The 17,034-nt window shown below is 33.9% G+C and overlaps 1 protein-coding gene across 3 annotated transcripts in view; it reads right to left on the minus strand.

Moving 5' to 3' along the window:
- Window positions 1–17,034, minus strand: part of KCNU1 (potassium calcium-activated channel subfamily U member 1) — a 290,355-nt gene that overhangs the window by 238,635 nt on the left and 34,686 nt on the right. For all 3 annotated transcript variants that reach the window (XM_072635213.1, XM_072635212.1, XM_072635214.1), the window contains exon 4: window positions 13,980–14,067. In XM_072635213.1, coding sequence (XP_072491314.1) covers window positions 13,980–14,067 — 88 coding nt within the window. The remainder of the gene's footprint in view (window positions 1–13,979; window positions 14,068–17,034) is intronic.

Below are 17,034 nucleotides of genomic sequence, written 5' to 3' on the forward strand. Positions count from 1 at the left end.
TTACTAGCTCTGTAGACATGAGCAAGTTGTTTAAACTCTTGAAGTCTTAATTTCCTCATCTGCAAATGGTGCTAATATGACTTTTGCTGCCTATCAGTAGTGCTTTGAAGATATCCCTTGGGAAACTTTATAGTACTATATATAGTACTATATAAAAATACTACATATAATTTTATATGGCAACTAGATCTAGAAAGAAACTTTGTCTTTATCACCCATAGTGCCTTGACAAAGGAACTACCATCTTAATACTCACTGAAGTTTTTATAACCTCAGAGTCACTTATTCCTTACTGTTCCATGGCCCAATATAAATTCATATTCCTATCATCATCATCTTTTAATTGGACTATATAGACTATAGATGCATTGTCTCAAGCCTCTTACTCCTCTTATCTGTCCTCCAGAGAGCTGCCAAAGTGATGTCTCTAAACTGAAGAGCTAGCCATGTTACTCTCCTACTTGGTAGGTCCAAGTGAATGGCTCCCTGATTCTAAGATTAAATAACATTTCATATTTATCTCATCCTTTTAAAATTTATACTTTTGGAGGTGGAGCCAAGAAAGTGGAGGAAGAGCAGGGATTTGCTTGAGTTCTCCCCACAAACCCTCCAAACACATGTAAAAAATGACTGAACAAATTCTGGAGTAGCAGAAGCCACAAAATGACAGAGTAAAACAGATTTCCACCCCAAAATAATCTGGAAGGCTTACAGGAAGAGTCTATTGCACCAGACTCAGAGCTGAGCAGAACCCAGTATGTGGGCCACACAGGCACAGACAGGACTGGAGGAGGCCTCAGGGCAATGAATCACAGCACCTTGGTTTCCAGACTTCTCAACCCAGCAACAATAAAGACAGCTTCAAAGGTCAGTGGGAAAGCTCTCTCACCTAGGTGACAGAGAAACATGGTCTCACCCTAGCCCCAGCCCTAGGGTGGCAATAGTCACTGCTGCAGGAGCCAGCTGCTTCTGGAGTTCTTGGTCTACAGACTATGGGAGAATCAATTGGCTGATCTGGATCATATTCCTGGGTGGGCACTCTGGGGCAAGGAGGAGTGCTGGCATGGTAGAGCTGGTGGTGGCTGTGGAGAGGGAATCCTACTCACAGATCCAGGGCAGAAAAGAGTACTTGTGATTGCTCACAGGTCAGAGTATGGGCCAGGAGAGGAGTAAGCACCTTTTCTTTGATCATACCACTTTGGAGGAGCTGAGAATTTACAGATCTCTAGAGATATCTCTGAAAGCAGCTGTACAAAGAACCCAAAACTTGGGGTAGTACACCCTTCACTTAACAAGGATTTCAGAGGTCACGTAATTGGCTGGGAAAATGACCAAATGGGAGAAAAAGTAAAGAGTATAGGAAGCTACTTTCTTGGTGAAAAGGTATTTTCTTTTGATGAGGAAGATCAAAGTATACAATAGGGGAAGATCAAAGCATACAACTGGAAGAAGACAGCAAAGTCAAAGCTCCTACATCCAAAGCCTCCAGAAAAAATATGAAGTTGTCTTAGGCCATGGATTTCAAAAAAGGATTTTGAAAATCAAGTAAAAGAAGCAGGGGAAAAATTGGGAAGAGAAATGAGAGCAATGCAAGAAAATCATGAAAATCGACTCAACAGATTACTTAAGAAGACCCCCAAAAAATGCTGAGTAAAGTAACACCATTAAAATTAGACTAAATCAAGTGGCAAAAGAGGTCCAAAAAGCCAATGAGGAAAAGAATGCCTTGCAAAGCAGAATTGGTCAAGTGGAAAAGGAGGTCCAAAAGCTCATTGAAGAAAATAATTCCTTCAAAATTAGAATGGAGCAAATGGAAACTAATGGCTTTATGAGAAATCAAGAAATTGTAAAACAAAACTAAAAGAATGAAAGAATGGAAGACAATGTGAAATTTCTCATTAGAAAAACAATTGACCTAGAAAATAGACACAGGAGAGATAATTTAAAAATTATTGGTCTACCTGAAAACCATGATCAGAAAAAAGAAACTTGATATCATCTTTCAAGAAATTATCAAGGAAAACTGTCCTGATATTCTAGAATCAGAGGGTAAAATAGAAATTTAAAGAATCCACTGATCATGTTCTGAAAGACATTTCAAATAGAAAACTCCTATGACTATTGTAGCCAAATTCCAGAGTTCCCAGGTCAAGGAGAAAATATTACAAGCAGTCAGAAAGAAACAATTCAAGTGTTGTGGAAACACAATCAGGATAACACAGGGTTTAGTAGCTTCTAAATTAAGGGATTGCAAAGCTTGGAATATGGTATTCCAGAGACTAAAGGAGTTAGGATTACAATTAAAAATCACCTACCCAGCATAATTGAGTATAAGAATTCAGGGGGAAAAAAGGAACTTCAATGAAATAGTGGACTTCCAGGCATTCTTGTTGAAAAGATAAATAGAAAATTTGACTTTCAAATACAAGACTCTAGAGAAGTATGAAAAGGTAAACAGGAAAGAGAAATCATAAGTGACTCATTAAAGTTGAACTGTTTACATTCCTACATGGAAATATAATATTTGTAACTTATGAGACCTTTCTCAATATTAGGGTATAGGGCACAAGGTATGTTAATATGAAGGGATGATATCTAAAAAATAAAATTAAATGGTGAGTAATTAAGTTTACTGGGACAAGGAGAAAGGGAGAGAGAGAATGGAGTAAATTATTTCATGTAAAAGAGACAAGAAAAAGCTTTTACAATGGAGGGGAGGAGTAGGGAGGTGAGAGGGAATGAATGAACCTTACTCTCATTGGATTTGGCTTAAGGAGGGAATAACATATACACTCAGTTGGATAAGGAAATCTATTTTACCCTATAGGAAAGTAGGGGAGAAGTGGATAAGAAAGAGTTGGTGTAACAGAAGGGAGGGTAGATTGGGGGAGGGAGTAATCAAAAGCAAACACTTTTGAGAAGAGTCAAGGTCAAAGGAGAGAATAGAATAAATGGGGGGGGCAGATAAAATGAAAAGAAAAACAGTTTGTCTTTCACAACATGACTATTATAGAAATGTTTTGGATAACTGCACAAGTATAATCTATATCAAATTGTTACCTTCTCAATGAGAGTGGGTGGGGAGGAAAGAAGGGAGAGAATTTAGAACTCAAAGTCTTAAAAATGAAGGTTAAAAATTGTTTTTACATACAACTGGGAAATAAGAATACAAGCAACAAGGTATATAAATCTATTTTACCTTACAAAAAAGTACTGGGAAAGGAAATAAGAGAAGGGGTGGTGGAGATAGAAGGGAGGGCAGACTGGGAGAAGGGGTAATCAGAATGCCTGCCATCTTGCTGGGATGAGGCGAGAGATAGGGAGAAGATGTGGAACTCAAAATCTTGTGGAAATGAATGTTGAAAACTAAGAGTAAATTGATTAAAAATTTTAAAACATCTGTATTTTGAATAAGTTTTTGATGTGCATATTGGTGCAACAATTCATGTGTATTACAAAAAAAAATAAAATCAACTCCTAAACATGGATATATTGGGGGTGTATGCTGTTTTCTTTTTTATTTTTTAAACTATAAGAGGGCATGAACAAAAATGTTTGGTATAGGAAACTCTCATTAAGGAAACTCGTGTTACCAATACAGAATAGCTCCTGCTCAGCATCTTATAATTTTCAAGTTTCCTGGGCCATTGAGAGAGTAAATTACTTGCCAGTCACAAAGTCAGTATGTGTCAGAGGAAGGAACTGGGGCCCACGTCATTCCACATCAACAATTTAAGGAGCTTAAAGTCAATCCTCTGTTCATGTGGTCTCTCCAATTTATACTACATTTTCTCCCAGAAATCTTTTAAATCAGGTGGTACAGATGTTATCTATGTTTTACAGATGAAAAACCCAAGACCACAAAGGGTGAAATGATCTGCTACAAGTGATCATAGAAGTAAGTGGTGGAGTTAATATTCCAACATACATATACTGTCCCCAAATCCAAAGTTTCTATGCAATTATAGTCTTCCTTTCTTGTTCATAAGGATCCTCATGATGACAATGGTGCTGGTGGTGACAGTGATGACAGTTATAATATCTAGAGAATCACGGACCTTGTGTCAGGCTGTTTAAGCCTAACAATCCCTTCTCAGAGTAGTGTTTTTAAATTTAAATGTATACAATTTATAAAAATTGTAAACATTTATAAATTTATAATAAAGTTTATAATAATGATACATAATATTCTATTATAATATACAATTATATGTAATATAATATATAATACATTATGATACGTGACATATTATATTGTGTAATAATATATAACAAATTTTATAAAATGCATAAAATTATGTAAAATTGCTAAAATTACATGTACATAATTTTATATAAACATATGTATATAATTATTTTTATATGTTATAAATTTATAAGATTTAAATAAAACAAAGTTTTCCAAACAATAAATAATTTCTTTAATTATTTATAAAATAAATACAACAAAATTTAAATGAAATATACATTTATAAAATAAAATGCATAAGTTTGCAAAGAAAGCTAATCATTTTGAAATACTGATATGATAATACTTAAATAATGTCAACAACAACTACAATAATTAAGTTTATGGACCCAAGATTAAGAACTCTTGATTTAGAGGATTTGTGATTGGTTGGTTGTTGTACTTCATTCTCACAAAGGACCAAATTGATAACAAAATGATATCGCTATGTTAGTGTCAAGGTACAGTATGTCCAACATGACTTATCAGACCAATATGATCTTGGAAGGCTGTACCAAAGGTCTGGTACAACATAAAGAGTTGCCAATCTCAATGACAATAAGGGAATGACTAACCAACTTGTTGCACAAGGATGTAATAGGATATTGCTGTGCTAGAAAGAACAGTGAATATAATGATTACAGAGAAGACTGGGAAGAATAATTATGGCAGAGCCAGGAAAGCAATATACAAAATAATTACACCATTATAAATGGAAAGAAAACAGCAAGACAATTGAGATTGAGTGCTGAAAAATTATAATGGTAAAGTGGATCTAGCAACATCCTAACCTCTTCCCAAAACCCCCTTCTAGATCCTCCCCCAACCACTTGCAATTTAGGCTAATTTGTGTTTAAAACATATTGTGAGCCTCTACACCTGGTTGCCTCAGATGTCTATAAATTCACATTTTTGACTTTGCTTCCTCTTCACCGAAGTACAAAATAGTTCCTAAGAGCTCCTGGTACTTGACCAGCAGATCAGGATGAGAAGATCAAGCAAGAGAGTTTCATTTAAGTGAAACAATTTGAGGTGTTCTCAACGCCTTACCTGTTGAATAGCTTTTTCCTGCTTGGTATTGCTAAGTAAATTTCCTTTTGATAACTTTTTAATTGCCTTTGAATGACTCATTTTGTTCAAGTATCCAATATAACTTTCAGGAGACTAGCCTGAGCCCAGTTCAACTCAAAACAACAAAGCTCGTAGTAGAGAAGAAGACACAGGACAAAACATTTCCCTGTTTCTTTTTGGGAAGCTAGGTGGTACAGTAGGTAGTTTAAGAAATGCTGAAGGAATTGAGAGTGGAATATATATATGAAGTCCTTGTTCAATAGAGCACCAGGCTTGAAGTCAGGAAGACTCATACCTCAGGTTAAATCTGGCCCTGTCAGTATTCATATATCTAGTAAATGTCAAATCTAAAAATGACTAGTATATGACCTTGGGCAAGTCACTTAACCCTGTTTTTCTTACTTTCCTCATATAGAAAATGAGCTAGAAAAGGAAATGGCAAACCATTTCAGTATCTTTGCCAAGAAAACCCCAAATAGTATCATGAAGACTTGGACATAATTGAAATGACTGAACAACTCCTTTGCCAAAATGAGGAATGTTAAATGTGGATATAGGATATCAGATTTTTTCTGAGCTATTCCTTAGATTTTTTTTAGCTACGAACCACTCCCATCCCTTTTTGTTTATTCTTTATTATAAAGGATTCTTCACTGGTTGAAATGGAGATGAAGCATATAATGAAAAATGTAGATGAAGTAAAGATAAAATATATCAATAACATTTATTTACAGAAAAATGACAATGACCTGTTCAGTAACACTAAATTTATTTTCCTTCTGATGAACTTTATAATAGAATTATGATGGAATTATTATTAACTTTTTTGGAGTAAAAATGAAACTTACTCTAATATCAGAATATTTTCTCTCGAAAGATAGTAATTCCAAGGAGACGACAAAGCATGGGGTGATTCTATGTCTGGAAGATTTGCCTGTATCACTATGGAAAGCGGGATACCTCAGATTTCAGGGGGCTATTTCACCAGCCACCCTTGTTCATTTCCCTTCCAAGGGGAGTACAAACATGAGTCTAGAGAACTTTTCTACTTTAGGACCTTGTGGGAAGTAGAGACTGAAAGGTATTATATTGATTGCTAAAGAAATATTGTGAGGTCAGATACCACCACTAGGTAAGCTCAGCACCAGGTAAGTTGCCAGACCTCTGGAGCTGCCAGCTGCCAGTGCTTGAGGTTCTAGCATACAAAGCCATGACCATGCCTAGCCCCCAGAACAAGAAACTTGGGACAATACCTCCTGTGCTCTAGCAGGAGAGCTCAACTTTAAAAGCCAAGAAATAGGCAAGCATTAAAAGCAAGAAGCAGAAAAGAACATTGACCATAGAGAATTATGAAGGTGACAGGGAAGATCAAAACACGAACTCAGAAAAGCATAACATTGTCAATATACCTACATCTGAAACCTCAAAGGGAAATATCAATTGGTCCCAAGTCTGAAAAGTCTTTTTTAAAGAGCTCAGGAAGGATTTTAAAAGTCAAATAAGAGTAGTAGAAGTAAAATTGGGAGATGAAATGAGACGTATGCAAGAGAGAATCAACAGCTTGGCAAAGGAAAGGCAAAAATTGACTGAATAAAACAGTTCCTTAAAAATACAACTGACTGATTGGAAGGAGGGATAAAAATCCTCTGAAGAGAACTCCTTATAAAACAGAATTGGCCAAATGAAAAAGGAGACACAAAAGATAACTGAAGAAGACAGTTAAAAATTAGAATTGGACATGTGGAAGCTAATGACTCTATGAGACATCAAGAATCAGTCAAACAAAATCAAAAGAATGAAAAAATAGAAGAAAATCTGAAATATTGGAAAGGCAAATGACCTTGAAAATAGATCCAGGAGAGATAATTTTAAAATTATTGGTCTATCTGAAAGCTGTAATCATAATCATAAAGAGCCTGTATAGCATCTTTCAAGGATTTATTAAGGAAAACTGCCTTGAGCTCCTAGAACCAGAGGGTAAAATACTCATTGAAAGAATCCACCAACCATCTCCTGAAAGAGATCTCAAAATGAAAACTCCAAGAAACATTGTAACCAAATTCCAGAATTATCAGGTTGAGGAGAAAATATTACAAGCAGCCAGAAAGAAACAATATAAATATCGTGGAACCACAGTCAGAATTACACAGGACCTGGCAGCTTCTACATTAAAGGATCAGAAGGCTTGGAATATGATATTCCATAAGGCAAAGGAGGTTGAATTATAACCAAGGATCAGCTACCCAGCAAAACTGAGCATAATTTTTCAGGGAAGGATATGAACAATCAATGAAATAGGGGACTTCCACACCTTCTTGAAAAAAAGACCTGAGCTTAACAGAAAATTTAAAGAAGAATAAAAAAGGTAAACAGGAAAGAAAACAAACAAACATGTTATTCAATAAAGGTAAACCATTTACATCCCTTCATGAGAAGATGGTACTTGTAACTCTTGAGAACTGTATCTTTATTATGACATTTAGAAGGGGTACACATAAACAGAGGGTGGGAATATAAGATGACTTTGATGTGATGATAAAAAATTAAGGGGTGAAAAAAAGATTTGTACTGGGAGAAGAGGAGACAAAAAGGGGTAAATTACATCACATGAAGAGGTGCAAAGACCTCTTACAGTAGAGGGGGGCAAACATTGTTTGAGCCTTACTCTCATTGTATCTGGCTCAAAGAGGCAATAACATGTACACTCACTTGGGTATGCAAAACTAATTTATCCTATAGGAAGTAGGGGAGGGGAAGGGGAAAGAAAATGGTGAATAGAAGAGAGAGCAGATTGAGAGAGGCAGATCAAAAGCAAAACACTCGTGAAGGAAAAAGAGAAAAAGGAGAGAGAAAACTGGGGGAAAATAGGATAGAGAGAAAGACATAGTTAGTAATCAGAACTGTGAATCTGAATGGAATTAACTCTCCCATAAAATGGAAGCAGATAGCAGAATAGATTAAAAACCATAAACCTACTATATGTTGTTTACAAGAAACACATTTGAAGCAAAGGGATACACAAAGAGTAAAGGTAAAATGAATGAGCATTACCTCACCCTAAGTGAGTGAATATATTATACTTCTGCTGAAGTAAAGAAAAAAGAATGGGTAGCAATCCTCATCTCAGACAAAAAAAAGCAAAAAAAAAAATAGATCTAATTAAAAGAGATAAGGAAGGAAACTACCTCCTGCTAAAAGGTACCATAAACAATGAAGTAATATCAATACTAAGCCTATATGCACCAAGTAGTACAGAATCTAAATTCTTAGAGGAGAAGTTAAAAGAGTTACAGGAAAAAAAATAGACAGCAAAACTATGCTAGTGGGAAAATTCAGTCTCTCCCTCTCAGAATTAGATAAATCTAACCACAAAATAAGTCACAAAGAAGTTAAGAAATGGAGTTCACTTTTAGAAAAGTTAGACATGGTAGACCTCTGGAGAAAATTGAATGGGGATAGAAAAGAAGGTACATTTTTCTCAGATGTATGTGGCACCTAACACTAAAATTGACAATGTACTGGGGCATAAAAACCTCACAGTCCAATGCAGAAAGGCAGAAAAATTCAATTCTTCCTTTTCAGATCATCAAGCAATAAAAATTCCATGTAATAAAGGGCCATGGAAAGAGAGACTAAAGATTAATTGGAAACTAAATATTCCTGAAGAATGAGTGGGTCAAACAACAAGTCACAGAACCAATCAATAACTTCATCCAAGAGAGTGACAATAATGAGACAATGTATCAAAACTTTTAGGATGCAGCCAAAGCAGTTCTTAGGAGAAATTTTATATCTCTACATGCTTACATGAATAAAATAGAGAAAGACAAGATCAATGATTTGGGAATACAACTAAAAAAAGCTAGAAAATCAACACATTAAAAATCTCCAATTAAATATAAAATTAGAAATCCTGAAAACCAAAGGAAAGATTAATAAAACTGAAATTAAGAAAACTATTGAACTAATAAATAAAACTAAGTTGTTTTTATGAAAAAAAATAAAATAGATAAACCCTTGGTTAGAGTTTTTAAAAAAGAGAAACAACAAATTACCAGTATCAAAAATGAAAAGGGTGAAATCACCACCAATGAAAAGGAAATTAAAATAATAATTAGGAGCTATTTTGCCCAATTGCATGTTAATAAATCTGACAATTTTAGTGAAATGGATGAACACTTACAAAAAATATAACACCCAAATTAACAGAAGGGGAAATAAAATACTTAAATAACTCCTTTTCAGAAAAAGAAATTGAACAAGCCATCAATGTACTCCCTAGGAAAAATCTCCAGGGCCAGATGGATTCACAAGTGAATTGTACCAGACATTTAAAGAACACTTAGTTCCAATACTATATAAACTATTTAGAAAAATAAGTGGAGTCCTACAAAAGTATTTTGTGGTATAAATAAGGTGCTGATACCCAAACCAGGCAGAACTCAGAGAAAGAAGATTATAAACCAATTTCCGTAATGAATGTAGATGCGAAAATTTTAAATAAAACATTAGCAAAATGATTACAGCAATTCATCACAGGATAATACACTTTGGCTAGGTGGGATTTATGTCAGGAGTGTAGGGCTGGTTCACTATTAGGAAAACTATTACCATAATTGACCATATCAATAACAGAATTAACAGAAATCACATGATTATCTTAATAGATGCAGAAAAAGTTTTTGAGAAAATACAGCACCTATTCCCATTAAAAACACTAGAGAGCATAGGAATAAATGGAGACCTCCTTAAAATGATAAGTGATATCTACCTAAAACCATCAGCAAGCAATATATGTAAGGGGGATAAGCTAGAAGCATTTCAAATAAGATCAGGGGTGAATAAAGGATGCCCATTATCAACCCTGATATTCATCACATATATTTATATATAGTACACATATATTCTCTCTCTCTCTCTCTCTCTCTCTCTCTCTCTCTCTCTCTCTCTCTCTATATATATATATATATATATACATATATATATATGTATATAAAATACTATCAATGATAATTTTTGCAATAAGAGAAGAAAAAGAAATGGAATTAATTAAAATAGGCAACAAAGAAACAAAGCTATTACTCTTTGCAGATGATATGATGGTATACTTAGAGAATCCTAAAGAATCAACCAAAAATTACTTGAAATAGTTAACAACTTTAGCAAGTTGCAGCATATAAAAGAAACCCACATAAATCATTGACATTTCAGTATATTACTAATAAAGTCCAGCAGCAGGAGATAGAAAGATAAATTCCATTTAAAGTAACTGTAGATGACATTAAATTTTTTGGGAGTCTACTTGCCAAGAAAAATCCTGCAACTATATGAACACAATTACAAAACACTTTTCACACAAATAAAGTCATATCTAAATAACAAGAAAAATATTAATTACTCATGAGTGGGCCAAGCTAATATAATAAAAATGACAATTTTACAAAAAATTAATTTACTTATTAAATGATATAAATCAAACTACCAAAAATTACTTTATGTAGTTAGAAAAATAATAACAAAATTCATCTGGAAGAACAAAAACTCCAGAATATCAAGGGAGTTAATGAAAAGAAATGCAAGGGAAGATGGCCTAGCCATAGCAGATCTAATGTATTATAAAGCAACAATCATCAAAACTACTTCATACTGGCTAAGGAAAAGATTGGTGGATCAGTGGAATGGATTAGGTACACAAGACACAGAAGAAAATGATTATAGTAATCTACTCTTTGATAAACCTGAAGACTCCAGCTTCTGGGATAAGAACTCACTATTCAACAAAAACTGTTTAGAAAACTGGAAAAGAGTATGGCAGAAATTAGGTATAGACCAACATCTTATACCATATACCAAAATGGGTACTTGATTTACACCTAAAAGATGATACTGTAAGCAAATTAAGAGAACAGGGGATATCTTACCTATCAGATCTTTGGAGAAGGGAAAAATTTATGACCAAAGAAGAGATAGAGAATATGATGAAATACAAAATAGATAATTTTGATAGTAGATTAAAATTTTTTTGCACAAACAAAGCCGACTCAATCACTATTAGAAGGGAAGGAGAATGCTGGGAAACAATTTTGTACAGTCATTGTCTCTGTCAAAGGCCTCATTTCTAAAATATGTAGAGAACTGAGTCAAACTTATAAGAATACAAGTCCTTCCTTAATTGATAAATGGTTAAAAGATATGAGCAGGCAGTATTCATAGGAAGAAATTAAACCTATCTATAGTCATATAAAATGCTCTAAGTTACTATTAATTAGAGAAATGTAAACTAAAATAATTCTGAGTTACCACATCACATCCATCAGATTGGCTAACATGACAAAACAGGAAAATGATAAATGTTGGAGAAGTGGGGAAATTGGGACCTTAATGCATTCTTGGTGAAATTGTGAACCAATTCAACCATTCTGGAGGGCAATTTGGAACTATAGCCAAAGGGCTATAAAACTGTGCATAACCTTTGACCCAGAAATATCACATCTAGGTATGTATGCCAAAGCAATCATAAAAACAGGAAAAAGATCCACATATACCAAACTACTTATAGCAGTTCTTTTTTGTGGTGCCAAAGAATTTAAAATTGATGGGATGTCCATCAATTGGGAAATGGCTGAACACATTGTGGTATATGAATGTAATGGAATGTATTGTTCCATGAGAAATGATGAGCAGGTAGATTTCAGAAAATACCTGGCAAGACTTATATGAACTGATGCTGAGTGAACTGAGCAGAACCAGGGGAACATCGCATACAGTAACAGCAATATTGTACAGTAACCAACTTTCATAGACTTAACTCTTCAGCAATACAAGAGTCAAAGTCAATTCCAAAAGACTCATAATGGAAAATGCTATTCACATACAGAGAAAGAACTATGGGGTCTGAATGCAGATGAAAGCGTACTCTTTTCTTTCTTTTTTTTTTTTTTGTTTCTTCTTTCTCATGGTTTTCCCCTTTGGTTCTAATTCTTTTTTACCACATGACTAATGAGGAAATAGGTTTAATATGATGGTCCATGTATATTTAGGAAATCTATGCTGAATGTTCACATGGACTATTTGTGCCTGACCTGTAGTAGAACTGATCTCATATTGGTCTAATTCACCACAGTTGGACATGCCAGAACTTGACTCAAGCATAGTGATGTCATTTTGGTCCTCTTTGAGAACAAAGGACAACAAAAAGCAACATATATAGTCAATATCAAATTGCATGTCATCTTGGGGAGGGAGTAGCAGAGGAAGGGGGAGAAAATTAAAAACTCAAAATCTTTGTTGAAAACTATAAAGAAAGAAATAAAATTTTAAAAACACTGTGTCATATATGTACTTTTTGTACATTATCTATAGAATATTATGAATTATTTACATTGGTTTTACATTTTCTATTGGACATTACTAAGTTTATCACGTCTGCTTCAAAAGAAACAGAACAAAAGAAAATCTATGACAACAGCAGCAGCAATACCAAATACCTTATATTGACACTATATTTTGCCAGTGGAGCTAGTGAAATATCCAAGGTGAGATGATTATTTTTTGTGAATATGTTTAGGAGCAGAGGGTCACATATTTAGAGATGGAAGGGGCCATTAGAAGTCATCTGGTCCAAATCTCTTACTTCACAGATAATATGTATATATATATATATATATATATATATATATATATATATATATATATATATATATATATATATATATATATATATATATATATATATATATATATATATATATATATATATATATATATACATACACATATATATATGTATAGATAGATAGATATAGATATATACGATATTGATATATATTCAATATATATATATATATTGAAATCATAGATAAACACTATGATGATAAATGATTAGTGAAGTGGGAACAATATAGTACTGAAGGTCAGAAGAACTGGTTTTGAACAACTGCTCTACAGTGTTTAAGTGTAGACTCTCTGGTAAGCCCTCTGAACTCTCTAATCTTTTATTTCCTTACCTATAAAATGAGCATGGTACTATTTTAACTATATCTCTTACATGGTTATTCTCAGGAAAATTCTCTGGAAATATGAGTTTTATCATTACTACTTAATAATATATTTGGGAAACCAACAATTAACTAAGACAATGGGACAAAGTATAAAATTATAGTAATCCCTCCAAACTGTACAGCATTTTAGAGTTGACAACTCATTTTCACATGTGTTCAGAGGGACATGGTTTGAGACTTAGAAGAGACCTTAAATATCACTGGAATCCACCTTGTTATTTTTACAAATGAAGAAACTGAGGCCTAGAGAAGTCAAGTGACTTACTCAAAGTCACTTAAGTAATTACTAAGCTGCATCTTCATAACAACTTCAAGATAAACAAGGTAACAAGAAGTAAATACATATGTGATATTTGAAATGGAAGTCTACATCAGCAATTTTTTTTAAAGTTTGCTAGATCTGGGGTTGCATAGGTCTACTTCCTTGAGAACGAAACATATTCTGGGAAATACTATATTTCAAGTATTTAAATATATATGCATATATGCATGTTTTTATACATACATATGTGTAGGTTTCTATACATACATATGTATATTTACAAAACTGGTTTATTTCATACTTCTTGTATTGAAACCTCTGTGACAATAAGACGCTTCCTGCCATCTCAGTTACTTACCCGTAATCCAAAATAAAAGGCCAAGAAAGCATTGAAGGCCAAGTCAACAGGGAGAGTCATATCCTCTTTGCCTGCACAGCTTCCAGGACTGGGGAAGAAATAAGAACATGGTGCACTCAGACAAGATTATGAAACGCTTTACAAACTATTTCTTCACAATGAATCTGATGATTTGTCAATTATCTGGTTATTTTTTAAAATCTATGTATAGCTACATCAATGCATGGTTCGATGGAGAATTAAAAGAGAAGGGTGAAGTCCCATTTCTGCCATCTGCCAGCTATATGTATTTCATCAAGTTCTAAACCTCTTGTCATTTCAGTTTCCTATTAAAGAATATACAAGTAATAATCTTCATGCTACATATGTCATAGAATTTTTTGGAAAGCAAAACCTTTGATAAATTTAAAATTTCTACAAATATACCTGTAATATATCTATATCTATCTCTATATACCACATATGTAATACATACATATATATACACATTCATACATCTATGCGTGTATATACATATATGTGTACATATTATGTGAGTGGATAATATATATATATGTATATGTATATGTGATTATCACTAAGGTATGACAATAGACTGATTTTTGTTTTTGGTTTGGTTGTATGCACAACTTGAATAACTGGCTACCCTTTCCTTCATTAGATTGTAGAATCTTTGGAGCAGAGACTATCTTTTGCCTCTGTTTGTATCCCCAACACTTAGCACAGTGCCTGGCACTCTTAATAAGGATTGGGTTGATTCTCACAGACATACTAGCTCATTCTAGAAATAGAAGAATAAATTAGATTATTTATCTCCACTTCATATTTTATCATTAGCACATTTATTCATTAACAAGATAGAATACATCTAGTGGATACAACCCGGATGATGAGGTGACTGGAAATCATTCCACTCCACAATCATTTGAAAAGATGAAGGATGCTTAGCCTGGAAAAGAGAATACTTGGAGGGAATATTTTTTGTTGCTGTTCAGCCATTTTTCAGTCATGTCCAACTCTTCACGACCTCATTTGGGGTTTTCTTGGCAAAGATACTGGAGTGGTTTTCCCATTTCCTTCTCCACTTCACTTTACAGATGAGGAAACTGAGGCAAAGTTAAGTATAATGCTTAAGTGTAAGAGCTCACATAGCTAGTAAGAATTTGAGACTAGATTTGAACTTAAGAAGATGAGTCTTCCTGACTTGAGGCCTTGTGCTCTATTTTGCCACCTAGATACCCACAATTATTTTAACTTTCTCAAAATATTTGAAGGTTTATAGTTTATAAAATATCTTAGGCTTTCTTCCTCTTGACTCTAGAAGGCAGACCTAGGAACTATGGTTGGGATGGCACTAAGATTTTAGTTCAATATAAGTAAAAAATTAGAACTACAATCAGTTGGAATGATTGTCCTTAAAACAGTGAATTCTCAAATACTGGAAATCTTCAAGCAGAGGTTATATCACCACTTCTCAGAATATTATAAAAGAGTTTCCTTCTTAGTTAGGGGTTGGCATCTATGACCTCTGAAAGCTTTCCAAAGCCCAGAATCTGTGATACTATTACTTAGGTAGAATAATGGATATTTTGAGGGCTCATAAAACTGGCAACCTTCAATATAATAAGGCATTCTTAGGTTTTTGCTAAGTTATCAAAATATGCTGAGGTTGGAAGAGGGGATGTTTACTTTTTCAAAGTGCTTTCTTTTAAAAAAATATCCTACTGATGGGTACCAAAGACTTTCCAATAAATGTGGCATAAATTAAGAAAAGAAACCAAAACCTCCAAGGTCCACATGGCTGAGTAACACAGTTAATGAACTTAGTTTTATATCTTGGCAGTGAAGATATTTCTAATATCTGCTTTGAGATACACATGGTAGACTTAGATTCATAGTGTGTCAGAATTAGAAGCAACCTTTAAGATAACCTAGTACAAACTTTCCTTCCCCTCATTTTAATTATTTTTGTCAATTTTTGATGCATTTTGATTTGGTATATCTAACACTTCTTGATAACCAACACTCCAGTCACTGTACCCCCATGGAGGGGGTGGGAGGGAAGTTAAGCAAAATCATCTGATATAGTGATTTTTGACTTAGTATATATAGTCTTCCATGTTTGTAGTTTACTATTTGTTAAACAAAAGATTTGAATTTTAGTTTTATTAGTTTGAAATCAGCACTAATTGTCATCCTTAATTTGATGACTCCTAGATCTATATTTAGTCCTAGTCTCTCTCCTGAGCTCTAGCACCATATCACCGACTATCTGGACAATTTCAAGAGGATATCTCATAGGAATTTAAAATGTACAAAACAGGAGTTCTAATCTTTGCCCTTACCTCTAAACCGCTCCCTCTTCTTAACTTTTTTTTGATAGTATCCCCATTTTTTCAGTCCCCTAGGTCTGTTGCTGTGATCATTCATCTTTTGTTTTCAAGGAGGCCCAAAGCCATCACAAGGGTGATGTTCTGACACGCACGTGAATTGGATTTAAGTCAGGGCGACAATTCTGTAGCCATTCTCCACTCTTCACTCTCCCTCACTGCATCCCTACCCCTTCCATGTCTAAACAGCTGCCAACTCATCCATTTTATCAAAAGTAATGAATGGTATTGTTTATTTCCTTTTCTCCACTCAAGGACCTTATCTCCTCTTTAAAAAAAAAAGTATTAATGACTTTTCTTCACCTGTATTTCCCAATATGTCCCTGCTCATCTCAGAGAGTCAAAACCTTTAACAAAAATTACTTTTGTGTTTCCCTTTTTTATTTTTAAGTAATATTTAACTGTTCCAGTTACATGTAAAGACAATTTTGAACATTCATTTAAAAAAATGAATTCCACATTTTTTCCTTCCTTCCTCATTCCCTTCCTTAAAACAGTAGCAATTTGATATTATATAAGTGCAGTCATGTAAAACATATCTGTATATTAGTCATGTTGTGAAAGAGGAAACAGACAAAAAGAAAAAGAACCATGATAAAAATGAAGAAAGTGAAAATATGCTCGATCTGCATTCAGGGTCCATCAGTTCTTTCTCTGAATGAGGC

This window comes from Notamacropus eugenii, chromosome 1, assembly GCF_028372415.1.
Source record: "Notamacropus eugenii isolate mMacEug1 chromosome 1, mMacEug1.pri_v2, whole genome shotgun sequence".
NCBI classification, from domain to species: Eukaryota; Metazoa; Chordata; class Mammalia; order Diprotodontia; family Macropodidae; genus Notamacropus; species Notamacropus eugenii.